Source organism: Xyrauchen texanus, chromosome 15, assembly GCF_025860055.1.
Source record: "Xyrauchen texanus isolate HMW12.3.18 chromosome 15, RBS_HiC_50CHRs, whole genome shotgun sequence".
Classification (NCBI taxonomy): domain Eukaryota; kingdom Metazoa; phylum Chordata; class Actinopteri; order Cypriniformes; family Catostomidae; genus Xyrauchen; species Xyrauchen texanus.
In genome coordinates, this window is record NC_068290.1 from 24,318,121 (window position 1) to 24,339,266 (window position 21,146).

Here is a 21,146-nt window from a genome sequence, read left to right on the forward strand (position 1 = left end):
GTGGCAAAAGAAAATTTTTGTTTGTAGTATGAGCCAGATGGTGATGTAAAGTGAATCCATTAGTCATTGTTTACATAGAACTTCGCTCCGTGATCACTGGTATTACTAATACATTACCAAATCTAGGAAATAGCTTTAAACGGCTTTAATTGGACAATTTCAGGATTAAGGCTCATGTTGAGAGACACAACCGACTGATATATTACAGAACTCAAGTGCTTACCTTTTATCAGAGTTTCCACGTTGGATACACGCTGTTTAAACTGGCAGAGGACATCGGTGTTTCTATAGTGAATGACTCTTGCGGACCGCCTGCCACGAAATAGAGAGGAATACCCCCACTTGGACGTCTATTTTCCACAGAAAGCTGACAGCACTGGGTGTGGCAACAGGTGATTGCACGTGATCCATTCCATCTCTCTCTCTCAATTCAATTCAATGAGCTTTATTGGCATGACAAAGACATTTGTATTGCCAAAGCAATTACATAGATAAACATAACAGGATCTGAACAAGGACTAGGACATGAGAACAATAATAACTATAAAGAAATAACATTCAGCATTAATGCAACATTATATAGCATTGGAAACAGGGGTAGGGGATTGGGGTCAGGGGTCATCAATACATCATGTATTGTTATTTATTTTAGTTCTGGTTGTCCCTCAGGTTTCCACAGGATACTACAAATCTTGCAGCTATGTTTGCACATTCTTCTTTTTCACCTAGAATAAAACACATTTTTTGTGTCGGGGTACATTCATTGAAATCTGGGCATATGTTGTTAATTTTGTGGTACTATTTCTAAAGTGAACTTTTTGAATTACTAACAAAGTATTGGACGCATAATTTGTTTTGAACCAGCAACGGCAGATTCTGATTCATCACGTAAGAAAGTAGTTCTATGCACAAATGCGTTTTTATGACCATACTCGGGTTTTACTATTTGTTTTTTTAAATGTACTTGTTCATTGAACTGTTGTATATAAGCAATATCACACTTGCAATCGTGCTATATGGCCCTAAATCAGCACTGCTGTGATTCGGCCGCAGGCCGAGTGCCGTAGGTAATTACATATGAAGCCAAAAATACGATTACATGAAGGCGCTTATAAAGGAAGTGAATGAGGCCAGTCCATAAATATTAAAATACACACTGTTTCAAAAGTATGACCACAAGACGTAAACATAGTAAGTGTTTACATGATTTTAGTGTGATAAAATCGCCTACTAAATTTTTCAGTGTAAAGACGCAATAGTGGCAAACCCTGTAAGCCATTTTATTACATTTTAACATGCATGGAGTGGTGGTGGTGTAGTGGTCTAAACCACATAACTGTTAAACTTGTAATCAGAAGGTCGCTGGTTCGATCCCCATAGCCACCACCATTGTGTCCTTGAGCAAGGCACTTAACTCCAGGTTGCTCCGGGAAGATTGTCCCTGTAATAAGTGCACTGTAAGTCGCTTTGGATAAAAGCATCTGCCAAATGCATATATATAAACGTAAATGTAAATAATGTTTATGTCTTTTGGCTATACTTTTGAAAAAGTTTTTATTTTAAGGTTTATGGACTTGTTCCATTCACTTTGATTTCAAGCGCCTTATTGGAACTGTATTTTGTGCTTCTTTTCTTTTAAATAAACAAGGGTAGAAAAATAAACATGTTTTTGTGGTAATGAACCATTAATGGTTATGCATAGTACCTTACTGTAACTGTGATTTTTTATTTTTTTTTAAAACAAGGTTACTTTTTCATAATCAGTATTATGCTACAAATGCTGTCGATTGAGCTTAAACTTTTTGTAAAAACAAAAAAATACTTCAGTTGAATCTATTAATTTAATTGATTTCACAGTCAACAATATTACTATTGCGCATAATATAAAATATAAAAGCTGCTGAAAATAATCAGACCTTGAATAGAATATTATAAAATTAATAAAATGTAAATGTTTCTAGTTTTATTTAAAAAATTAAATAATAAAAAAGAAAATAATATTTTGCCCCAAGTTTGAAATATATGGTGCATTGTTGTCATCTTCGGATGCAATTTTGCTACATATGTCAATCACTATGAAGCTGCCTATGACCTTCCGAATAGTGTCTCTATGCCGCACTAGCTTATAAGACATGTATATGTATAATGTATGTGGCAACTGACATGCATAACTTGCTGGTCTGTTTGAATTTGCACAGATTTGTGAACTGGCATAACTGATGTCCTTGACAGTAGTGCTGAATCACAACAATAATGGCCGCAACTCTGTCAATGGCTGTTTTTTGAGAAATGTCACAAGCAGTGTTTTACCCACTGCAGCTCTTATGGTGCTGTCCTTGGCTGTGTCAGTAAGGGCACTGTGTTAAAAAGTGCTTATTGGCCAAGTTAAAGGTTCTTGCCGGCTGGAACCAGAGCCTTTGACGGGAAGAGCCATTATGTCATCGGCAGCCAATAGGCTTGTAATGCTCTCCCAGAGTCTGGCAACAGCAGTGTGGTTTTCCATCAGGACTGATAACGGAGAGGGAGAAAGGACAGGAGATAGCCACAGGGAAAGGCAACAAATTAATGTGACCTTGAGGAAGAGAGGAGAAAGTGAAAGAGCAGTGGATAAATACAGTATGGAGTGGCAGAATGATGGGGCAAGGAGGTGGTAGTGCAAGGATGGATGAGAGAATAGATACTTTTTTCTCAAAATAAAGTGATGGGATGGCAGAGGGAGTAGATAAAATAATCTTTATGATCATTTTTGTTTGTAAATGATCATGCAATAGAACATATTCTCAGTAAATGAGTAGGCTTACAAGATATCAAAATGCTACATTATAAGAAACAAATTGTTTCATGTTTTCACTTTTGACAAATGGAGATACGTATCATATATGAGGTCTGAAATCAGTCATTTTCTCAGTATCTTAAGTGTTGCTAGTACCTGTTGAGCTACAAGAACACAATATTACAGTAGTTATGACCCAGAAATTAAAATTCTGTCTCAAAAATTCTTGTTTCAAATCTATATGACTTTCTTTCTTCTGTAAAACTCAAAAGGAGACATTAGACATAATGTTAGCCTCCATCAGCTATTTTTCATAATGAAATGAAAGTGAATGGTGACTGAGGCTGTCATTCTGGTTCAACAGAAGAAAGTCATAAAGGTTTGGAATGATATGTGTGTGAAAACATTATGACTGAAATTAGATTTTTGGGTAAACTTATGTTATATATATATTATGTAATAGCATGTTTTAGTCTTTGTGCATGTGCAGTGGTCAGCAATTTAGGTAAAGGACAACAAATGTGCTGTTTTCTGTGAATGTGTCATTGGGGGCAACAGATGGTATAAAGCCAAAGGCTTCCTGAATTTTCAATATCTGGACAAAAGATAAAAGTCCACGTTAGACAGGAGAGTAGACTTATTATTACCCACGGTCATGAAACTTTAGGCCGTTCTGGAAATTGTGTTTGCTAAAATTCAGCATCTGCTCTTAAATGTACATATCCTAAAATATAATCTCACAGAGATGAACAGCAGTAAGATTAGTGCCAAAATGGTTTAGTCTGAATACACATTCAAAACAAGACATTGTTTTTTTAATAGAAAGCATTGAGGACTGGGGATTCCTAACGTCTAATGACTTTATATAGCAACTAGAACAAATCATCTGCTCCAGATGTTATACAGTGATGATGCTGCAGTTCTGCTGATCTTCGATATGACAAAGCATGAAGTCCCATGTTCTGGATTGCATGAGAGTCATTTTCTGGGATTGAAAAAAAAAAGAATCTGAATGACCTCTGTAACAGTGCGCATATCCAGTGAAGCTGGAAATCTACAGATGATGAATCAGTGGAAGAAAATTAGACATTGATCAAGGACACAAATATATTGTGGTTGAGGCAATAATTGATGACAATGTCACAGAAATGTAATGTTTCAAGTTGCAGACATGCAATTTTATAGCACCTTTAAACATGGCTGCACCACCATAGAACTAACCTGCAATTGCAAGGGAAATTAGGCTGTCTGCCATTCACAGATCAATCAGCGTTTCTTGTTGTTTTTCAGAATACAGCATTAGATGAACAAAATGTAATTTGTCTAAATGGCATCCTATGCAACACAATCCATGTTGCCTTTTACACGATGGTAAAGAGAGGGAAACAATGGCTCATATATTAAATGGATGTCCTGCTTTTAAAGGATTATACTGGGGCTAAAAAGTGGCCCTGGACTTTCTGGCTCAGAGTGCCCCACCAACACACCACACCATAAAATACTGGGTCACTGATTTCATTTTCCAGCTCAATTTCAAATTTTTGTGTTGAAAAAAAATACCTTTCAATTGACTGCTAGTCATGACAACGGTCCCCACTAGTGCAAAAAAGTTAATAAGCTAGCTCAGGCAAAAAACATGCCCATACATATTTTTCCCAACATACAGATGTTAGGTAAAAATGTACATGAAAGTACCAAGGAAAGTGTGTATTTTATGTGTTGTGACAAGTCAGCATTTCTTCAAAGTTTTTAAAAATCACCTTTGTACATATACACTAGCGGCCAAATGTTTGGAATAATGTACAGATTTTGCTCTTATAGAAGGAAATTGGTACTTTTATTCACCAAAGTGGCATTCATCTGATCGCAATGTATAGTCAGGACATTAATAACATGAGAAACATTTTCAGAACATCTTAAAATATTTAAAAGAGTTCTCATCAAAACAATTCTCCACATGCAGCAATAACAGCTTTGCAGATCCATGGCATTCTAGCTGTCAGTTTGTCCAGATACACAGGCGACATTTCACCCCACACTTCCTGTAGCACTTGCCATAGATGTGACTGTCTTGTCGGGCACTTCTCACACATCTTACAGTCTAGCTGATCTCACAAAAGCTCAATGGGGTTAAGATACATAACACACTTTTCCAAATATCTGTTGTCCAATGTCTGTGTTTCTTTACACACTCTTACCTTTTCTTTTTCTTTTTCTATGTCAAAAGTTGCTTTTTCTTTGCAATTCTTGCCATAAGGCCTGCACCCCTGAGACTTCTCTTTGCTGTTGTACATGAAACTGCTGTTGAACGGGTAGAATTTAACAGGGACGTGCACAGACATTTTGGGGGGCAAGGGCTCAAGTGGAAAAAAGGGCACTTCTCATAAATATTTATTTAAAAAAATGTTTTAAACAAAACGTTAAATATATTAACACAACTCTGAATTCCTTAACAATTTATTTTAATTCCCTCACACTCACACAATTGTTTCATACTGAACCGATTTCTACAAAATAATCAGTTCACACAGAGACCACGGTCTTCTTTAGTATTCACTAGTTATATTACAAGAGCAGGCCACAGCAAAGGAAACTATGCCACAATGTGCATGTTTTCTATTCTACTAGTTTCAAGTATATATTTAGAATAAATAACTGCTCCAAGGAGAGGGACATAGTTTCACTAATAATTTTTATATTTTGCACAAGGCAATAAATCGTTTTAATTATTTTGGTGTTATTGGAATACATAACACTTAAAAATCAATAAAAATCTTCACACTAAACTGAAAAAAGCTGTTGCTGATATTTTGATAATTTTACAGGAAAAAAACACTGCAAAAATAATGAAAAAACACTCCAAAAAAATATTAACTGAAATGTTTACAAAAAAGGTCTTGAACTTTGAATAATATAGTTATTTTGTTTATCCTATTCACCTGCAGTACCTTGCCAAATGTATGCAAATTAGCTAATTTTAATATACAAATAGCTTTCAGCTGTGTTTGACATAATGGCAAGTGATTTTCTACAAAAATGTGTCTAGATTTGATCAAAAATGACTTTTTTTAAATCGTGATAGTGCTGTTTTTTTTTACATCAGTAATGTCCTGTCTATACTTTGTGATCAGTTGAATGCCACTTTGGTGAATTAAAGAACCAATTTCCTTCCGATACAGCAAAATCTGTATATTATTCCAAACGTTTAGCCGCCAGTGTATAAATATACAGTACTGTGTAATAGTCTTAGGCACATAAGATGTTTCATGAACGCATTTGTCTTAAGATGGTTATTTATTTCTTCAGCTTTAGTGTGTCAATAGGAAATATAAATGTTAGACTCCCACAAAGTCGCCCACTCTCAAAGAAGCTTGGAAAATCCTATCTTCCAACAACCAAGAAAAACTGTGTCCTGGTGTACATAGGAGAATTGGTGCTCTTTTAAAGGCATAGGTGGTCACACCGAATATTGATTTAGCTTCTTTTATGTTTACTGGACTTTGTATGATATTAAGTGATAAATGAAAACTATTGATGTCATTATTTTTGAAAACATCCTCACTATGCAACATTTTTCACAAGTGCCTAAAACATTTGCACAGTTCTGTAAACAAATATAAATATAAATAAAAAAACATACATCTTAAATTGTAGATCTTTGCAGATATTTTGTAGATTAATTGCTCATATTTGTACTCTATTTTAGTTTGTTGCATCTTTATATCTGCAGTGTTTTAATTCCTTTCACAGATTATTCTTGATAAAAAGTGAAAAGCCCTATGCTTGGACAAGCGCTGTTTCTGCTATCCTTTAAAAAGTAAGCCATAAAGACTCAAATAGCATTAAAAGTAATTTTTTTCATGACTTATTTTCTGCATTTTTATCAGACGTGAGCATTATTCAGCAAGCTGCACTTCATCTCCCAGAAATCCTTTGCGGTATGAATAAATTATGCAAATAACTATGACCTGCTCATAGCTTTACTGTTTGGCAATTTCATTTACGCTGCTGTTTTGGGTTGTCACCATTATTGTTATTTGTATATCAAAAAATTAAGTCCATGCGAGTTACAGAGTAAACATGCTCATTAGGAAACCATGTCACTGTGTAAGCAATTTCAAAATAAAAGTCATTACATGATATCAGAATAAAAGTAATTGTATTGTTATGACCTTATTAATTTATTGAATTCTCGCTCTGTTACGGGATGGACCAGTACTTGCGCAGCAGCGGGCCTTCCCATATTACCCAGTGACATACTGGGAAAACACCCGGTGCTCCCGATGGCCAGTCCGCCCCTGGGATTATATACCTCAGGATTTGACCGAATAATCGATTTTACGGTCAAGGAACTGTGCACCATTTCACCACTATCAATGAAAGTGTACCGTAACCAAAGGATTACAGCGTGCTGTTTTACTTCATTTAAGCACTTTATGTTTGACAACATGCCTAATACTCCAGATATTGTGAGAGTTATTGAATAGGGTGCATGTGGCTATAAACGTACAATTGTTGACCTAATTTTTGGTTGCGTTGGACATGTCCAAACATTATGTCTTTGGGCCCAGCAGATTACTGGGAAAGAGAAGGACTAAACAACTCTCTGTCAGCTATTAGGTTGTCTAGCCATTTTGACAAGGTGCTGTTACCTTTCTCCATAGTTGCTTTGTTGTGATTGTCATTTTAGTAAAGAAATTGTGATCAACACGGGTTAAATCTCTTGCAGGATAATGTCTCTTAAAATACACTCACTGAGGACTTTATTTGGAACACTTTGGTACAAATATAGTGCCAGATGTGGTCTTCTGCAGCTGTAGCCCATCAGCCTCAAAGTTTGACATGTGCATTCTGAGATGCTATTCTGCTCACTACAATTGTAGTGGTTATCTGAATTACCATAGCCTTTCTGTCAGTCTGAACCAGTCAGGCCATTCTCCATTTCCGTTCACAGAACTGCCGCTCACTGGATGTTTTTGTTTTTTTACACAATTCTGAGTAATCTCTAGAGACTATTTTGCATGAAAATCCCAGGAGATCAGCAGTTACAGAAATACTCAAACCAGCCCATCTGGAACCAACAATCATGCCATGGTTGAAATTACAGAGACGAAATATTTTTCCCATTCTGATGGATGAGTTGAACATTAACTGAAGCTCCTGAACTGTTTTTATGTATTGTACTGCTGATTAGATAATCGCATGAATAAGTAGGTGTGCAGGTGTTGCTAATGAAGTCCTCAGTGAGTGTACTTGGGTCATGTTATAATTATGTGATTTCACTTGTGAATCCAAATAAAGCATTCAAATGTGTGTTACTGTCTGTTAGCTATATGTGGGCAGTGTATGTGAACCAGTGGCTCTGACCAATATAAAGGAGAAACATGAGCGAGTCAAGCTGTCTTTACACAGGAAACCACAGAGAGTGTGAGTCTGTCACTGAGAGAACCAGAGCAGGTGTGAGGAGCTCAGTGCAGAAGGAAACAGGGCATAGACCTGTCTGTTTGCATGCAAGGGTTTGACCTTTATGGTGCACAAATAAATGGTGCAGATGCAGCACTCGGCCATTCAGCAGACCTCTCTCTCTATCTCTCATTGGGTTTAATGTAATGAATGCTAAAGAATGAAGGAGGTCTGTGTGTCTGTGTAAACGTGTGTGTGTGTGTGTGTGTGTGTGTGTGTGTGTGTGTGTGTGTGTGTGTGTGTGTGTGTGTGTGTGTGTGTGTGTGTGTGTGTGTGTGTTTAGACTTAGCTGTAGTTTTGGGACAAATTTGTCCCCAGAAGTGAGCTAAATCTGACAAAACCTCCCTTTTGGGGATATTTTAGGACATCCTCATTAAGAAAAAATGATACAATAAAAATACAAAAGACTTTCTTTTTGAGGTAGGGGTAGGATAAGTGTTAGTTTAGTTTTTTATAATTAGCATGATAAAAAATTAAACTCTGTAAGGCTATGGTATGTCTTAATTTTTTGTGGAACATGTTCCATTTGTTTTATTTATTCCGGAACCTAATTATTTTCATGACTTTCGGTTCCATTAACAGAACTGTGAAGCACGAAATCGGAACTGGAATAATTAAATAGCTTACTATTCCCATGCATAGTAATGAATATTAAGGTAATGGTTTTGGGTCTGTATGTTCGTGCAAATGTGTGCATCTAAGAGAAGAGCAGGTCTCTCTCTTTAATGTAATGAGTGTTAAGATGGTTTTGTGTCTGTATGTCTATGTATATACATGTGTACTGTGTGCATCTAAAAGAAGAGTAGGTCTCTCTCTTTCATGTGCAAAGAGTAATCAGTTCAGTCTTTTTTCTTTTCTTTTTTAAGAATCTCATCAATATATGCACAGCTGCACCATAATCTCTCTATCTCTTTGTACACATACTGTAGTATTTGTCATGTGTTTATCTGAGTAAGCTTATGGCATACAGATGGAAGATAAGAGTGAGTTTCAGAGGTTTGGTGGAGAGGGTTCTTGCTCTTTAGCAGGTACTTTAGCTGTAACATCAAATTAAAAGAGAGGTTGGTGACTACTAGGGCTAAGGAAAGTGTCTCCTTACTAAGATACAGCAAGTCCCCCATGGATAATATGGTATGATGACACAAATTCACACGTACACAGACAGTCTGTCAGACAGATTGGCCCTTACCCAGAAGAAGTGAATGGTGCTGCTGTGAACACTGGCTGTGAGGAATGCATAGCAAAACAAACCCGACAAAGCCATTTTCAAAAATCTCTATCGAGAGTGAAGTGTACCAAAGGAAAATAGCTTTTCTTAGGTGTGTGTTTATATTAGGGGTCAATCATGTTTATGTTAATCAGCCAATTTTAGTCAAATAATTACATAATATGCTGATAATTATTCAAATTCTTCACATATATCAAGATTTGCTGAGTAAATGCCCCTAGATTATTCAAACATTGGAATAGTTCACCTAAAAAAGAATTATTCTGTCATAATTTACTTATCCTCATGTTGTTCCAAACCTGTTCTTACTATGCAGAACTCAAAAGGAGATGTGTTCATGAATATCCCAGCTAGTCCTTTCAATACAATGGTAGTAGATAGTGCTTCACTTTTAAAGCTCAATAAACACCCAAAAGTATCATAAAAGTTGTCCATGTGGCTCGTGCACAAATATAAGTATATTGCAGGGAAATATAAGTCATTTTGCAGGGAAAGTGCACTTGAGTTGTTTTAGTGCAACACAATGCAAGTTCTCTCGTTGGCTGAAATATTCCTTTAAAGCATTGAATAGACATTACAAAAAGTGGCTTTAAAAGCCACTTTATTTTTTGTTTTCGGTTTTTATGTCATTGAACATAAGCCTATCTCTCGCCTACAGTCCACAGCAATCCATTTTACACTTAGGTTTGTCACTTTGCCTGAGGTAGTCTGTTTAGGATCTGTTTATGCAGAACATGTTCTTTCTTTTCATTTGTGTGTAAAATTGGTCTGATGGTAGGAAAATTACTTAGTTTAATCTTATATCATTCTAAATTAATGCATTAAATTGACTTTGTTTGTGTGTTTTTGTATTGTGTGTATCGGTTATGCTGGAAAGAGTTTAAAATGAAAAGGGCTTGTGAGCATGTGAAACTGTGTTTACTCACTTTCAGCAGAAGTGAAAACAGCAGGTTTATGAATATATGGTGACCGCAGTCTATTGTCTTTCACACTTCATAATGCAGAAATGTTGCCTCCATCTCCTTAGGAGTATTGTGTTTCTCTTAGCAGTCACAGCCCTACCTGATAAAAGTTAATGTGTGCCATTAACATGAGCATCTGATCGCATAGTTTTGTCTCATAGGGAACTGATGGTTTCTTGCCTGATAATTTGTCACTAGATATTGTGTGTCTATTTGTAAGTACAGCAATTACCTTCCCTTGAATATTGAGGACATTGCCAGCCATTACTACTTCAAATTATTATAGTGACCTTTTTAAGTCTCTGTTACTTTCCTTGGCTTCAGCCTCACTTTTCATATATCTTAATCCTGCTGTTTTTCACATGTCAGTGTGTATTTTTCTTTATTTAACAGAGGAGGAAAGGAGAGTCCGAGCCAATGATCGAGAGTACAATGAGAAGTTTCAGTATGCTGTAAGTGAAACACACACACAAATTAAAGATGATTTGCATCTTACTAGCCTAATTTTATTCTCCCACATCAATGGACCCTGATTTCATTGTCATAATTTACCTGTCCCTCTGTTTCTTTTTCTGCAGAGCAATTGCATCATGACCTCAAAGTACAACGTCATCACCTTCCTACCAGTCAACCTGTTTGAGCAGTTCCAAGAAGTTGCTAACACCTACTTCTTGTTTCTCCTAATACTACAGGTATAAACTCTGGATTTGTGCTTACTGTTTTTCGATTGTATGGAACTCAGTGAAAACAATGTCAGGGATGTCAGGTACTGTATTTCATGGGTGATAAGGAGTTTAAGTTATTGTAAGTGACTTCAATAACTTAAATGGAGTGAGGTCATTTGCGAAGGTCTGGGCGTGCTTTTAACCATGACAATACACCTTCAGGCCAAGAGGCTGCAGCTAGCTACAGTTAATGGAACATTTACAAATCATCTTGACATATTGATCATACTTGTTCTCATGTTGAATGGGAATCAAACATAGTCTAATTTAACAGGCAGACATGTATTGCATTCCTCACCATGAGGGGGTCAATATTCCAGTTTCCAGAAATCTGAATGTGACAACTGGTGTTTGCCTGCATTAATCAGAATTCTGTGACATGTAAACACCATATTTGTAATAACCATTGTACATTTATTTATGTGCATGTTCAAAAGAATGTTAGTATGAGTGCTGAGACACCGGCAGCTGAGAAAAGTTAAGTTGCAATATCATATAAAAAAAACTTTAGAGCAAGGAAGATACTACTTTTAAGACTGAGCATGGATTTGTTTATTCTGTATATAATTACCATTCAGACTATGATTTCCATTGTTATGTAATGTTTCTTATTTTCAAGTCTGAATTTATCCTTCGTACATTCCAACTGCATCTACAGATATGTGTTGTGAGAATTTTTAAGTATGTTATAAAAATGGCTAAAGGGTAAATGTGTTTATGTCTTTGTCTCAGTTGATTCCACAGATTTCTTCGTTGTCCTGGTTCACCACCATTGTGCCTTTAGTGCTGGTGTTGAGCATCACTGCAGTCAAAGATGCCACTGATGACTATGTAAGTCTCAGACTTACGAACACATAAGCATACATATACACACACATTTAGTTGTCTAAATGAGGACATAACAGTACCATCGTAGACTTCTACTGTTTGCATATGAAGCTAAATGTACACTCACTGAGCACTTAATTAGAAACTCTTTGGTCCTAACAAAGAGTTTGACATGGTCTTCTGCTTTTGTAGCTCATCCACCTCAAGTTTAGACATGTTGTGAATTCTGAGATGCTATTCTTCTCACCACGATTTTACAGAGTGATTACCTGAGTTACCGTAACCTTTCTGTCAGTTCAAACCAGTCTGGCCATTCTCTGTTGATCTCTCAAATTAACAAGACATTTCTGTCCACAGAAGTGCTGCTCACTAGATGTTTTTAGTTTTTGGCACAATTCTGAATAATCTCTAGAGATTGTTGTGTGTGAAAATCCCAGGAGATCAGCAGTTACAGAAATACTCAAACCATCTCGTCTGGCACCATCAATCATGCCATGGTCGAATTCACTGAGATCACATTTTTCTCCATTCTGATAGTTGATGTGAACATTAAATGTAGCTCCTGTCCCATATCTGCAGATTTGCATTGCACTGCTGCCACATGACTGTTATAATAATTGTTATATTAGTTAATAATGATTAATAATAGGGGCATGGGTAGCTCAGTGGTAAAGATGCTGGCTACCACCGCTGGAGTTCACTAGTTCGAATCCCAGGGTGTGCTGTGTGATTCCAGCTGGGTCTCCAAAGCAACCAAATTGGCCCGGTTGCTAGGGAGGGTAGAGTCACATGGGGTAACCTCCTTGTGATCGCTATAATGTGGTTTGCTCTCGGTGGGAGCGTGGTGAGTTGTGTGTGGATGCCGCGAGGAATAGCGTGAAGCCTCCACACGCACTATGTCTCCGAGGTAACGTGCTCAACAAGCCACATGATAAGATGTGCGTGGGGTTGATGGTCTCAGACTTGGAGGCAGTTGAGATTCATCCCTCACCACATGGATTGAGGTGAATCATTACGCCACCACGAAGACTTAGAGCACATTGGGAATTGGGCATTCCAACTTTTGAGAAAAAGGGGAGAAAATCCAAAATAAATGTATACATAAATAAAAAATTATGATTATTAATTCGCATTAATAAGTAGATGTACATGTGTTCCTAATAAAGTGCTCAATGAGTGTAATTACTACAACTAATCCTAACACTTCCCCCAAAAAAGATTTCCCGCAATTTGAAAATGGAAAAGAACATTACTTATTTTATGTATAAAATAGGTCTCCAGATGTCCACAAAGGGAGTTTTTGTTAAGTTGGGGCAATTTTGTCCAAGTACAAAAGAATATACACCCAAACACACACACACACACATATACTGTAACTTACTGTAACTCCTAAAACCCCCTCACTCACCAATATCACATATACTCATAATATCCACTTAACACCACAAGAACCACACGTCGGACATACACATTTCTGTATTTCTCTAACAGTTTCGTCACAAGAGTGACAACCAGGTGAATAACCGTCAGTCTCAGGTCCTCATTAGTGGCATGTGAGTCTTCCTTTTTTATCGTATTGACAAGAACACATATGCCAAGATAGAAAATGAAATAGAAATTAAATATAGATCATGGTAAATTATCATTTTAATATTACAGTACTATTTTATTTCTGACTATTTTATAACAACTTGTTTTCTATTTGCATTTACAAAGCACTAATGAGTTTTCTTTAATCTTGTCTTTTACTCTCTCAGTCTTCAGAAAGAGAAATGGATGAATGTCAGAGTGGGTGACATCATCAAACTGGAGAACAATCAATTTGTGGCAGTGAGTCTTCCTCTGTTTATGGGATCACTCTCATCCTGATCATCCATGCAGCTATAACAGCTTTGCCTAAGGCCATTCATTAAACACACTATTAAATAAAATCTTTGTACTTTTGTACTAGCTCATGACTCCTAGACACTACTTTCAGAAATTCATGACCATGTATTCACACTTACAATGTCTGTTAAATGTACTAATTGTGTCTCTTGAGGACAGCCAGCAACTCAGAAGTCTTGATTTAATAAACTGAGTAGTTTACAGTTGAGAGACAGTAAATATCTGTATATGGATATTGTTATGATGGTAAGTGAGGACCCAAAAGCGATGTAGCAAAACAGAGTCTTTTAATGAAGCTCAGGGAATAATGTCAAACACAAAGTCTTCTCCTTGAGAGGAATACAAACAAACAGCCCGCAGAGAGGGCGATAAAAAACTGAACAAAACAAGTGCTTCCTTAGATCCCGAGCAAGTCCATGGGCAACAGACAGGGTAAGCGGAGAGTAACACTTAGTGAGAATCCGACAAAGAATGCAGCGAGAGCAAGGGGAGAAATAGAGAGCTTAATCAGAGGAGAGAGGGAACAGGTGGGAAGAGGATTAACGAGGAATACAGGGAGATGAGAAACAGCTGGAAGAGGAGGGAAGGAGAGGGAAGGTAACATATAACGATCAACAGAGGGCGGCAGAGTAGAGGGAAAGAACAGAAGTGAGACATACCAAGATAAGACATGACAGTACCCCTCCTCAACGAAGCCTCCTGGCGCTTCCGAGGAGGGAACCTGGCGGCTACGGAGGAAATCATCGATAAGCTGAACGGTCCAACACGTCCCGAGAGGGGACCCAACTTCTCTCCTCGGGTCCCCTCTCGGGACGTGTTGGACCGTTCGCTTATCGATGATAAGCGAACGCTCCCTCCCAATCAACCAGAAACTGATGACCACGACCCCGAGCGCGCATGTCCAGAATCTTGCGGACCCTGTAGATGGGAGCGCCTTCAGCGCGAACGGGGAGGGAAGAGGGACGAGTGGGAGCGCGAAGAGCGGGCTTAACACAGGAGACGTGGAAAACTTGGTGGACGCTGCGCAGATAGCGGGGGAGAAGTCGCACCGCGACAGGACTAATAACCTGCGAGATGCGGAACGGACCGATGAAGCGCGGAGTCAATTTACGAGAGACAGACTTAAGGGGAAGGTTGAGAGTGGATAACCAAACCTTCTGGCCGCGACAATATTTGGGGCTCTTAGTTCTACGCTTGTTAGCAGCCCTCACAGTCTGGTCCCTATAATGGCAGAGAGCTAATCTAACACCCCTCCAGGTGCGCTCGCAACATTGGACAAAAGCTTGAGCGGAAGGGACGCTGGAGTCGGCGATTTGCGACGAGAACAGCGGAGGTTGGTACCCGAGGCTGCTCTGAAAAGGAGACAGGCCGGTAGCAGACGACGGAAGCGAATTATGGGCGTATTCTGCCCAGGGAAGGTGTTCGGACCAGGACGCGAGATTACGGAAAGAAAGGCTGCGCAAGATGCGGCCGACAGTCTGATTGTCCCGTTCGGCTTGACCATTAGATTGAGGGTGGAAGCCGGAGGAGAGACTGACGGAAGACCAATCAAGCGACAAAACTCCTTCCAAAACTGGGACGTAAATTGCGGACCTCTATCCGAAACAATATCAGAGGGGAGGCCATGAATTCTGAAAATATTTTCGATGATTATTTGCGCCGTCTCTCTGGCGGAGGGGAGCTTAGTGAGGGGGATAAAATGGGCCGCCTTAGAAAATCGATCGATGACAGTGAGAATGACTGTATTGCCCGCCGACGCAGGGAGTCCGGTGATGAAATCTAAGGCGATGTGTGACCACGGTCGAGAGGGGATGGGAAGTGTTCTTTGAAGTCCGGCCGGAGGAGAGTTCCCTGACTTGGTCTGCGCGCAAACGGAACAAGCCGCCACGAAACGACGCGTGTCACGTTCCCGAGTGGGCCACCAAAAACGCTGTCGAATGGAAGCGAGCGTGCCCCGAACGCCGGGGTGACCGGCCAACTTGGCCGAGTGAGCCCACTGAAGAACGGCCAGGCGGGTAGGGGCGGGTACGAAGAGGAGGTGTCTAGGACAGGTGCGCGGCGAGGGAGTGAGAGTGAGCGCTCGTTTAACCTGCCTCTCTATTCCCCAGACAGTTGACCCAATGATACGGGCCGTAGGGAGAATCCCCTCGGGGTCCGTGGAGACTTCGGGGGAATAGAGACGTGACAAGGCATCAGGCTTGGTGTTCTTGGAACCAGGGCGGTAGGAAATAATGAAATCAAATCGGGCGAAAAACAGAGCCCAACAAGCCTGGCGCGCGTTGAGTCGTTTGGCAGAACGAATGTACTCTAGGTTCCGATGGTCAGTCCAAACGACAAAAGGAACGGTTGCCCCCTCCAACCACTGTCGCCATTCGCCTAGAGCTAGGCGGATGGCGAGCAGCTCGCGGTTACCCACGTCGTAGTTACGTTCAGACGGCGACAGGCGATGAGAAAATTACGCGCACGGATGGACCTTGTTGTCCGAGGGAGAGCGTTGGGAAAGGATGGCTCCCACGCCCACCTCTGACGCGTCAACCTCAACCACGAACTGTTTGGACAAATCAGGTGTAACAAGGATGGGCGCGGACGTAAAGCGGTTGTTGAGGAGATCAAAAGCCCCCTGGGCGGAAACGGACCATCTAAAGCACGATTTGACAGACGTAAGGGCAGTCGGGGGGCGGCCACCTGACTGAAATTACGGATGAAGCGTCGATAAAAATTGGCGAAACCGAGAAAGCGCTGCAGCTCGACGCGCGACTTAGGTACGGGCCAGTCTAAAACGGCTTGGACCTTTGCAGAATCCATTCTAATACCCTCTGCAGAAATGACAGAGCCGAGAAAACTAACGGAGGCGGCATGGAAAGTGCATTTCTCAGCCTTCACGTAAAGACGGTTCTCTAATAGGCGCTGGAGGACGCGACGCACATGCTGGACATGAATTTGGAGAGACGGAGAGAAAATCAGGATGTCGTCGAGATAAACGAAAACAAAGATGTTTAGCATGTCTCTCAGGACGTCATTAATTAGTGCCTGAAAAACGGCAGGGGCGTTAACGAGGCCGAAAGGAAGAACCCGAAATTTAAAGTGCCCTAACGGAGTGTTAAACGCTGTCTTCCACTCGTCCCCCTCCCTAATGCGAACAAGATGGTAAGCGTTACGCAGATCCAATTTGGTGAAAAACTTAGCTCCGTGCAAGATCTCGAAAGCTGATGACATAAGAGGGAGTGGGTAACGATTCTTAACTGTTATGTCATTCAACCCTCGATAATCAGTGCAGGGGCGCAAGGAACCGTCCTTCTTCTGAACAAAAAAAACCCTGCCCTGGTGGGAGAAGAGGAGGGGACAATAGTACCGGCATCGAGAGCTACGGATAAATAATCCTCGAGAGCCTGATGTTCGGGAGCCGACAACGAGTAAAGTCCTCCCCGGGGGGAGTGGTTCCCGGGCGAAGTTCGATACTGCAATCATAAGAACGATGGGGGGGAGGGAAGTGGCCCGGGAATGACAGAACACCGTCCGCAGATCGTGATACTCCTCCGGTACCCCCGACAAATCACCAGGCTCCTCCTGAAAAACAGAGACAGAGGATACAGGGGGAACAGCAGACATTAAACATTTAACATGACAAGAGACATTCCACGAAAGGATAGTATTCTTAGCCCAATTAATAGAGGGATTATGTTGAACTAACCAGGGATGGCCTAAAACAATAGGGGCGAAAGGGGACTGAAAAATAAAAAAAGAAATGGTCTCGCTGTGATTACCGGAGACAGTGAGGGTCAAAGGTAACGTCTCACGCTGAATCTTGGGAAGGGAACTGCCGTCCAAGGCAAACGGGGCCGTGGGCTTACATAAGTCCCAGGTGTCGTCCATGAAACAGCCCTCCGCGCCAGAGTCAATCAACGCCCTGCAGGTGGCAGCAGAGCCAGTCCAGCGGATATGGACAGGAAGAGTGGTGCAAGACCTCGAAGGAGAGACCAGAGTAGTAGCGCTCACCAGTAGCTCTCCTCTTACTGGCGAGCACTGGCCTCTTACTGGGCAGGAGGTCATGAAGTGTGAGGCAGAACCGCAGTAGAGGCAGAGACGGTGGGTGATTCTCCGCTCCTCTTCCTTAACCGAAATGCGGATGCCCCCAGTTGCATGGGCTCAGGAACCAAGGTGGTGGCGGAGGATGGTAGTGCTGCGGAGAGGGGAGCAAAGGAAAATGTGGACTCCTGGTCGCGAGCTCGGCGACGGCGATCAAAACGTCTCTCTAGGCGAATAGCAAGCTCGATCAAGGCATCCATGCGGGAGGGAACCTCTCTGGAAAGAATCTCCTCCTGAATCTCCGTGCAGAGACCATCCAAAAACGGGCGAGCAGCCAGCTCGTTCCAGTCACAGGAGGCTGCGAGTATGGAACTCAATGGAGTAGTCAGTAACAGACCGCTTACCCTGACGCAAAGACGATAAGACCCGGGATGCCTCTTCACCAAAAACAGAGCGGTCAAATACCCGTATCATCTCCTCCTTGAAATCCTGATAACAGTTAGTACATTCAGCCACCGCCTCCCTGATGGTCGTTCCCCACTCTCGAGCCCGTCCAGAAAGGAGAGAAACAACGGAGGCGATACGGGCTCTGCTCTGGGCATAAGTACTGGGCTGGAGAGAAAAAACAACGTCACACTGGGTGAGAAAAGCACGGCATTCAGAGGGCTCACCAGTGTAGCACGGCGGGTTATTAATCCTGGGCTCTGGAGGCTCGGGAGCCCTGGAGGTGACCGGTGGCTTGGGGCAAAGGAGAAGAATCTGCCTCGAAAGTTCGGAGACTTGGGCAGCCAGGCCCTCAATGGCGTGTCGTGCCGCAGACAGCTCTGCCTCATGTCTGCCCAACATTGCTCCCTGGTGCTTGACGGCTGACAGGAGTGAGACCGGTGTCGCTGGGTCCATCTTGGTCGGATTCTTCTGTTATGATGGTAAGTGAGGACCCAAAAGCGATGTAGCAAAACAGAGTCTTTTAATGAAGCTCAGGGAATAATGTCAACTAAAAAACTGAACAAAACAAGTGCTTCCTTAGATCCCGAGCAAGTCCATGGGCAACAGACAGGGTAAGCGGAGAGTAACACTTAGTGAGAATCCGACAAAGAATGCAGCGAGAACAAGGGGAGAAATAGAGAGCTTAATCAGAGGAGAGAGGGAACAGGTGGGAAGAGGATTAACGAGGAATACAGGGGAGATGAGAAACAGCTGGAAGAGGAGGGAAGGAGAGGGAAGGTAACATATAACGATCAACAGAGGGCGGCAGAGTAGAGGGAAAGAACAGAAGTGAGACATACCAAGATAAGACATGACAGATATTTAATAGTGGACATGTTCCACGTGTTCCACTAAGTTTCACAACTAGAAAGTGTACAAATACTTTTTCTTATGAACAAAATATAATTCACTTTTAATTTGAAACCTAAACAAACATCTTTTTGTAAAATGTTTTGCCTGAAAAGTGTTTGTGCTATTTTTCTTTAAAATAAATGCCACATGGTCAAATATTGTGTTATAAAATGCAAAGACATTCATCTAATGTCCATTTAAAATATATAAAAAATCCATTTAATTTTTTATTCCATTCAAATATCCATTTAAAATATATTTTTGCCTTCACTAGTTAATTTGAAATAGTCCTGTGGTATATTTGCATTAATAATAAGTATATATATTACCTCATGCATAAATAATTATAAAAGAATTTTATATTTTGAAATATAAGTAATGAGCATTTCATGTCAGTTACCCATGTGTGTTTCAGGCTGACCTGCTGCTGTTGTCCAGTAGTGAACCTCATGGTCTGTGTTACATTGAGACTGCAGAACTGGATGGGTAAGACATTGTTTCCTGAGTTTGTCCTGTAAATTGGCTTTGTGGGATTTAATGTTTCCATTTCAGCTTAATATTCCTGGGTGGGTAGCTTTGTTTGCTCATTTCTTTGTTTCTCTCCCACAGCGAGACAAACATGAAGGTGCGTCAGTCTCTGTCTGTTACCTCAGAGTTGGGAGATCCTAATAATCTGGCACAGTTTAATGGTACAAACCTGCTATGCCCTGTGTGTGTTATGTTGGTGAGAGTGGGAATGAGTGTGTGAATTAGCAACAGACAAAGAGAGATTAGAAAAAAGTGAAGTGGTAAAAGAGAAAGCACATGGAATTAAAAATAAAAGACGATTAAGAAGCACTGATGAATTTTCAGTGTGTACAATACACTGAAGAGAATAAAAAAACGCAAAGAGCGAGAGAATTTATGAGAGAGGTTATGAGTGTAATTTACATTTTCTTATCATTATTTCTTTCACACCAAGCATAATGTGCTGCCACATAAACACACATCAGCACTTTCACAGCATCAGCAAAGACCACCCACGCTTCCTGTTTTTAAACAATAACAAAAAATTCCAAAGCTCACAAACTGTAACGAATGCTTTCATGGTAATGGAAATATAAGGGAATTCTAAATTTTGTTATTTCTAGGCCTGGAACATTCATGGAAATTGATGAAATCTAAAAAGTAATTGAAAGTCGTGGTAATTTCGAATTGTGGATATGAATTTTTCTAGCTATGCTTTTATCAGCTATAAATTGCACTTTATGAGTACACAATATAAAATTATTTTTTAGCATGCTTATCCAGTAATCACAAACATTTTGAAAAGTCATGATGGTTCATTGATCAATAGACAAATCATAAGCCTAATCATAACACATGCCACAATGAATCTGAACTTTTCAATGTTTTTAGGTGTAACTGACAGTGTGAATGTTTTTTTTTCTTTCTCTCTTGCCATGTATGTGTACATGCAGGAGAAGTGGTATGTGAGCCTCCCAACAACAAGCTAGATCGTTTCTGTGGGACTTTGTATTGGAAAGACTGTAAATACCCTCTTAGCAACCAAAACATGCTGCTCCGCGGCTGCGTACTGCGCAACACAGAGAGCTGCTACGGCCTAGTTATATTCGCAGGTGGGTGTTAGTGAGTATGTGTAAGTACATAATTTTCTTAACTTGATTGTCATAATGATGATTTTGATGTCATCTGTTCAGGTCCTGACACCAAGCTGATGCAAAATAGTGGCTGCACCAAGTTCAAGCGGACCAGTATAGACCGGCTGATGAACACACTGGTGCTATGGGTGAGAAACTGTTTAGGAACAAAACTCTCCTACAAACCTCTGCTGAATGTCTGCAACACATATGCTGCATAGTGTAATGAATGCATGTCTGTAAACAGTTTAAAGGTGTCAAATTATGAGAAATAAA

General features: G+C 40.4%; 1 protein-coding gene across 2 annotated transcripts in view; it reads left to right on the forward strand.

Moving 5' to 3' along the window:
* The window catches only part of atp8b2 (ATPase phospholipid transporting 8B2), a 59,822-nt gene that overhangs the window by 12,862 nt on the left and 25,814 nt on the right, over positions 1-21,146 (forward strand). For both annotated transcript variants that reach the window (XM_052143846.1, XM_052143847.1), the window contains 9 exons: positions 10,820-10,878; positions 11,005-11,118; positions 11,884-11,982; positions 13,471-13,532; positions 13,737-13,809; positions 19,646-19,716; positions 19,840-19,919; positions 20,691-20,849; positions 20,931-21,019. In XM_052143846.1, the coding sequence (XP_051999806.1) occupies positions 10,820-10,878; positions 11,005-11,118; positions 11,884-11,982; positions 13,471-13,532; positions 13,737-13,809; positions 19,646-19,716; positions 19,840-19,919; positions 20,691-20,849; positions 20,931-21,019 (806 nt within the window). The remainder of the gene's footprint in view (positions 1-10,819; positions 10,879-11,004; positions 11,119-11,883; positions 11,983-13,470; positions 13,533-13,736; positions 13,810-19,645; positions 19,717-19,839; positions 19,920-20,690; positions 20,850-20,930; positions 21,020-21,146) is intronic.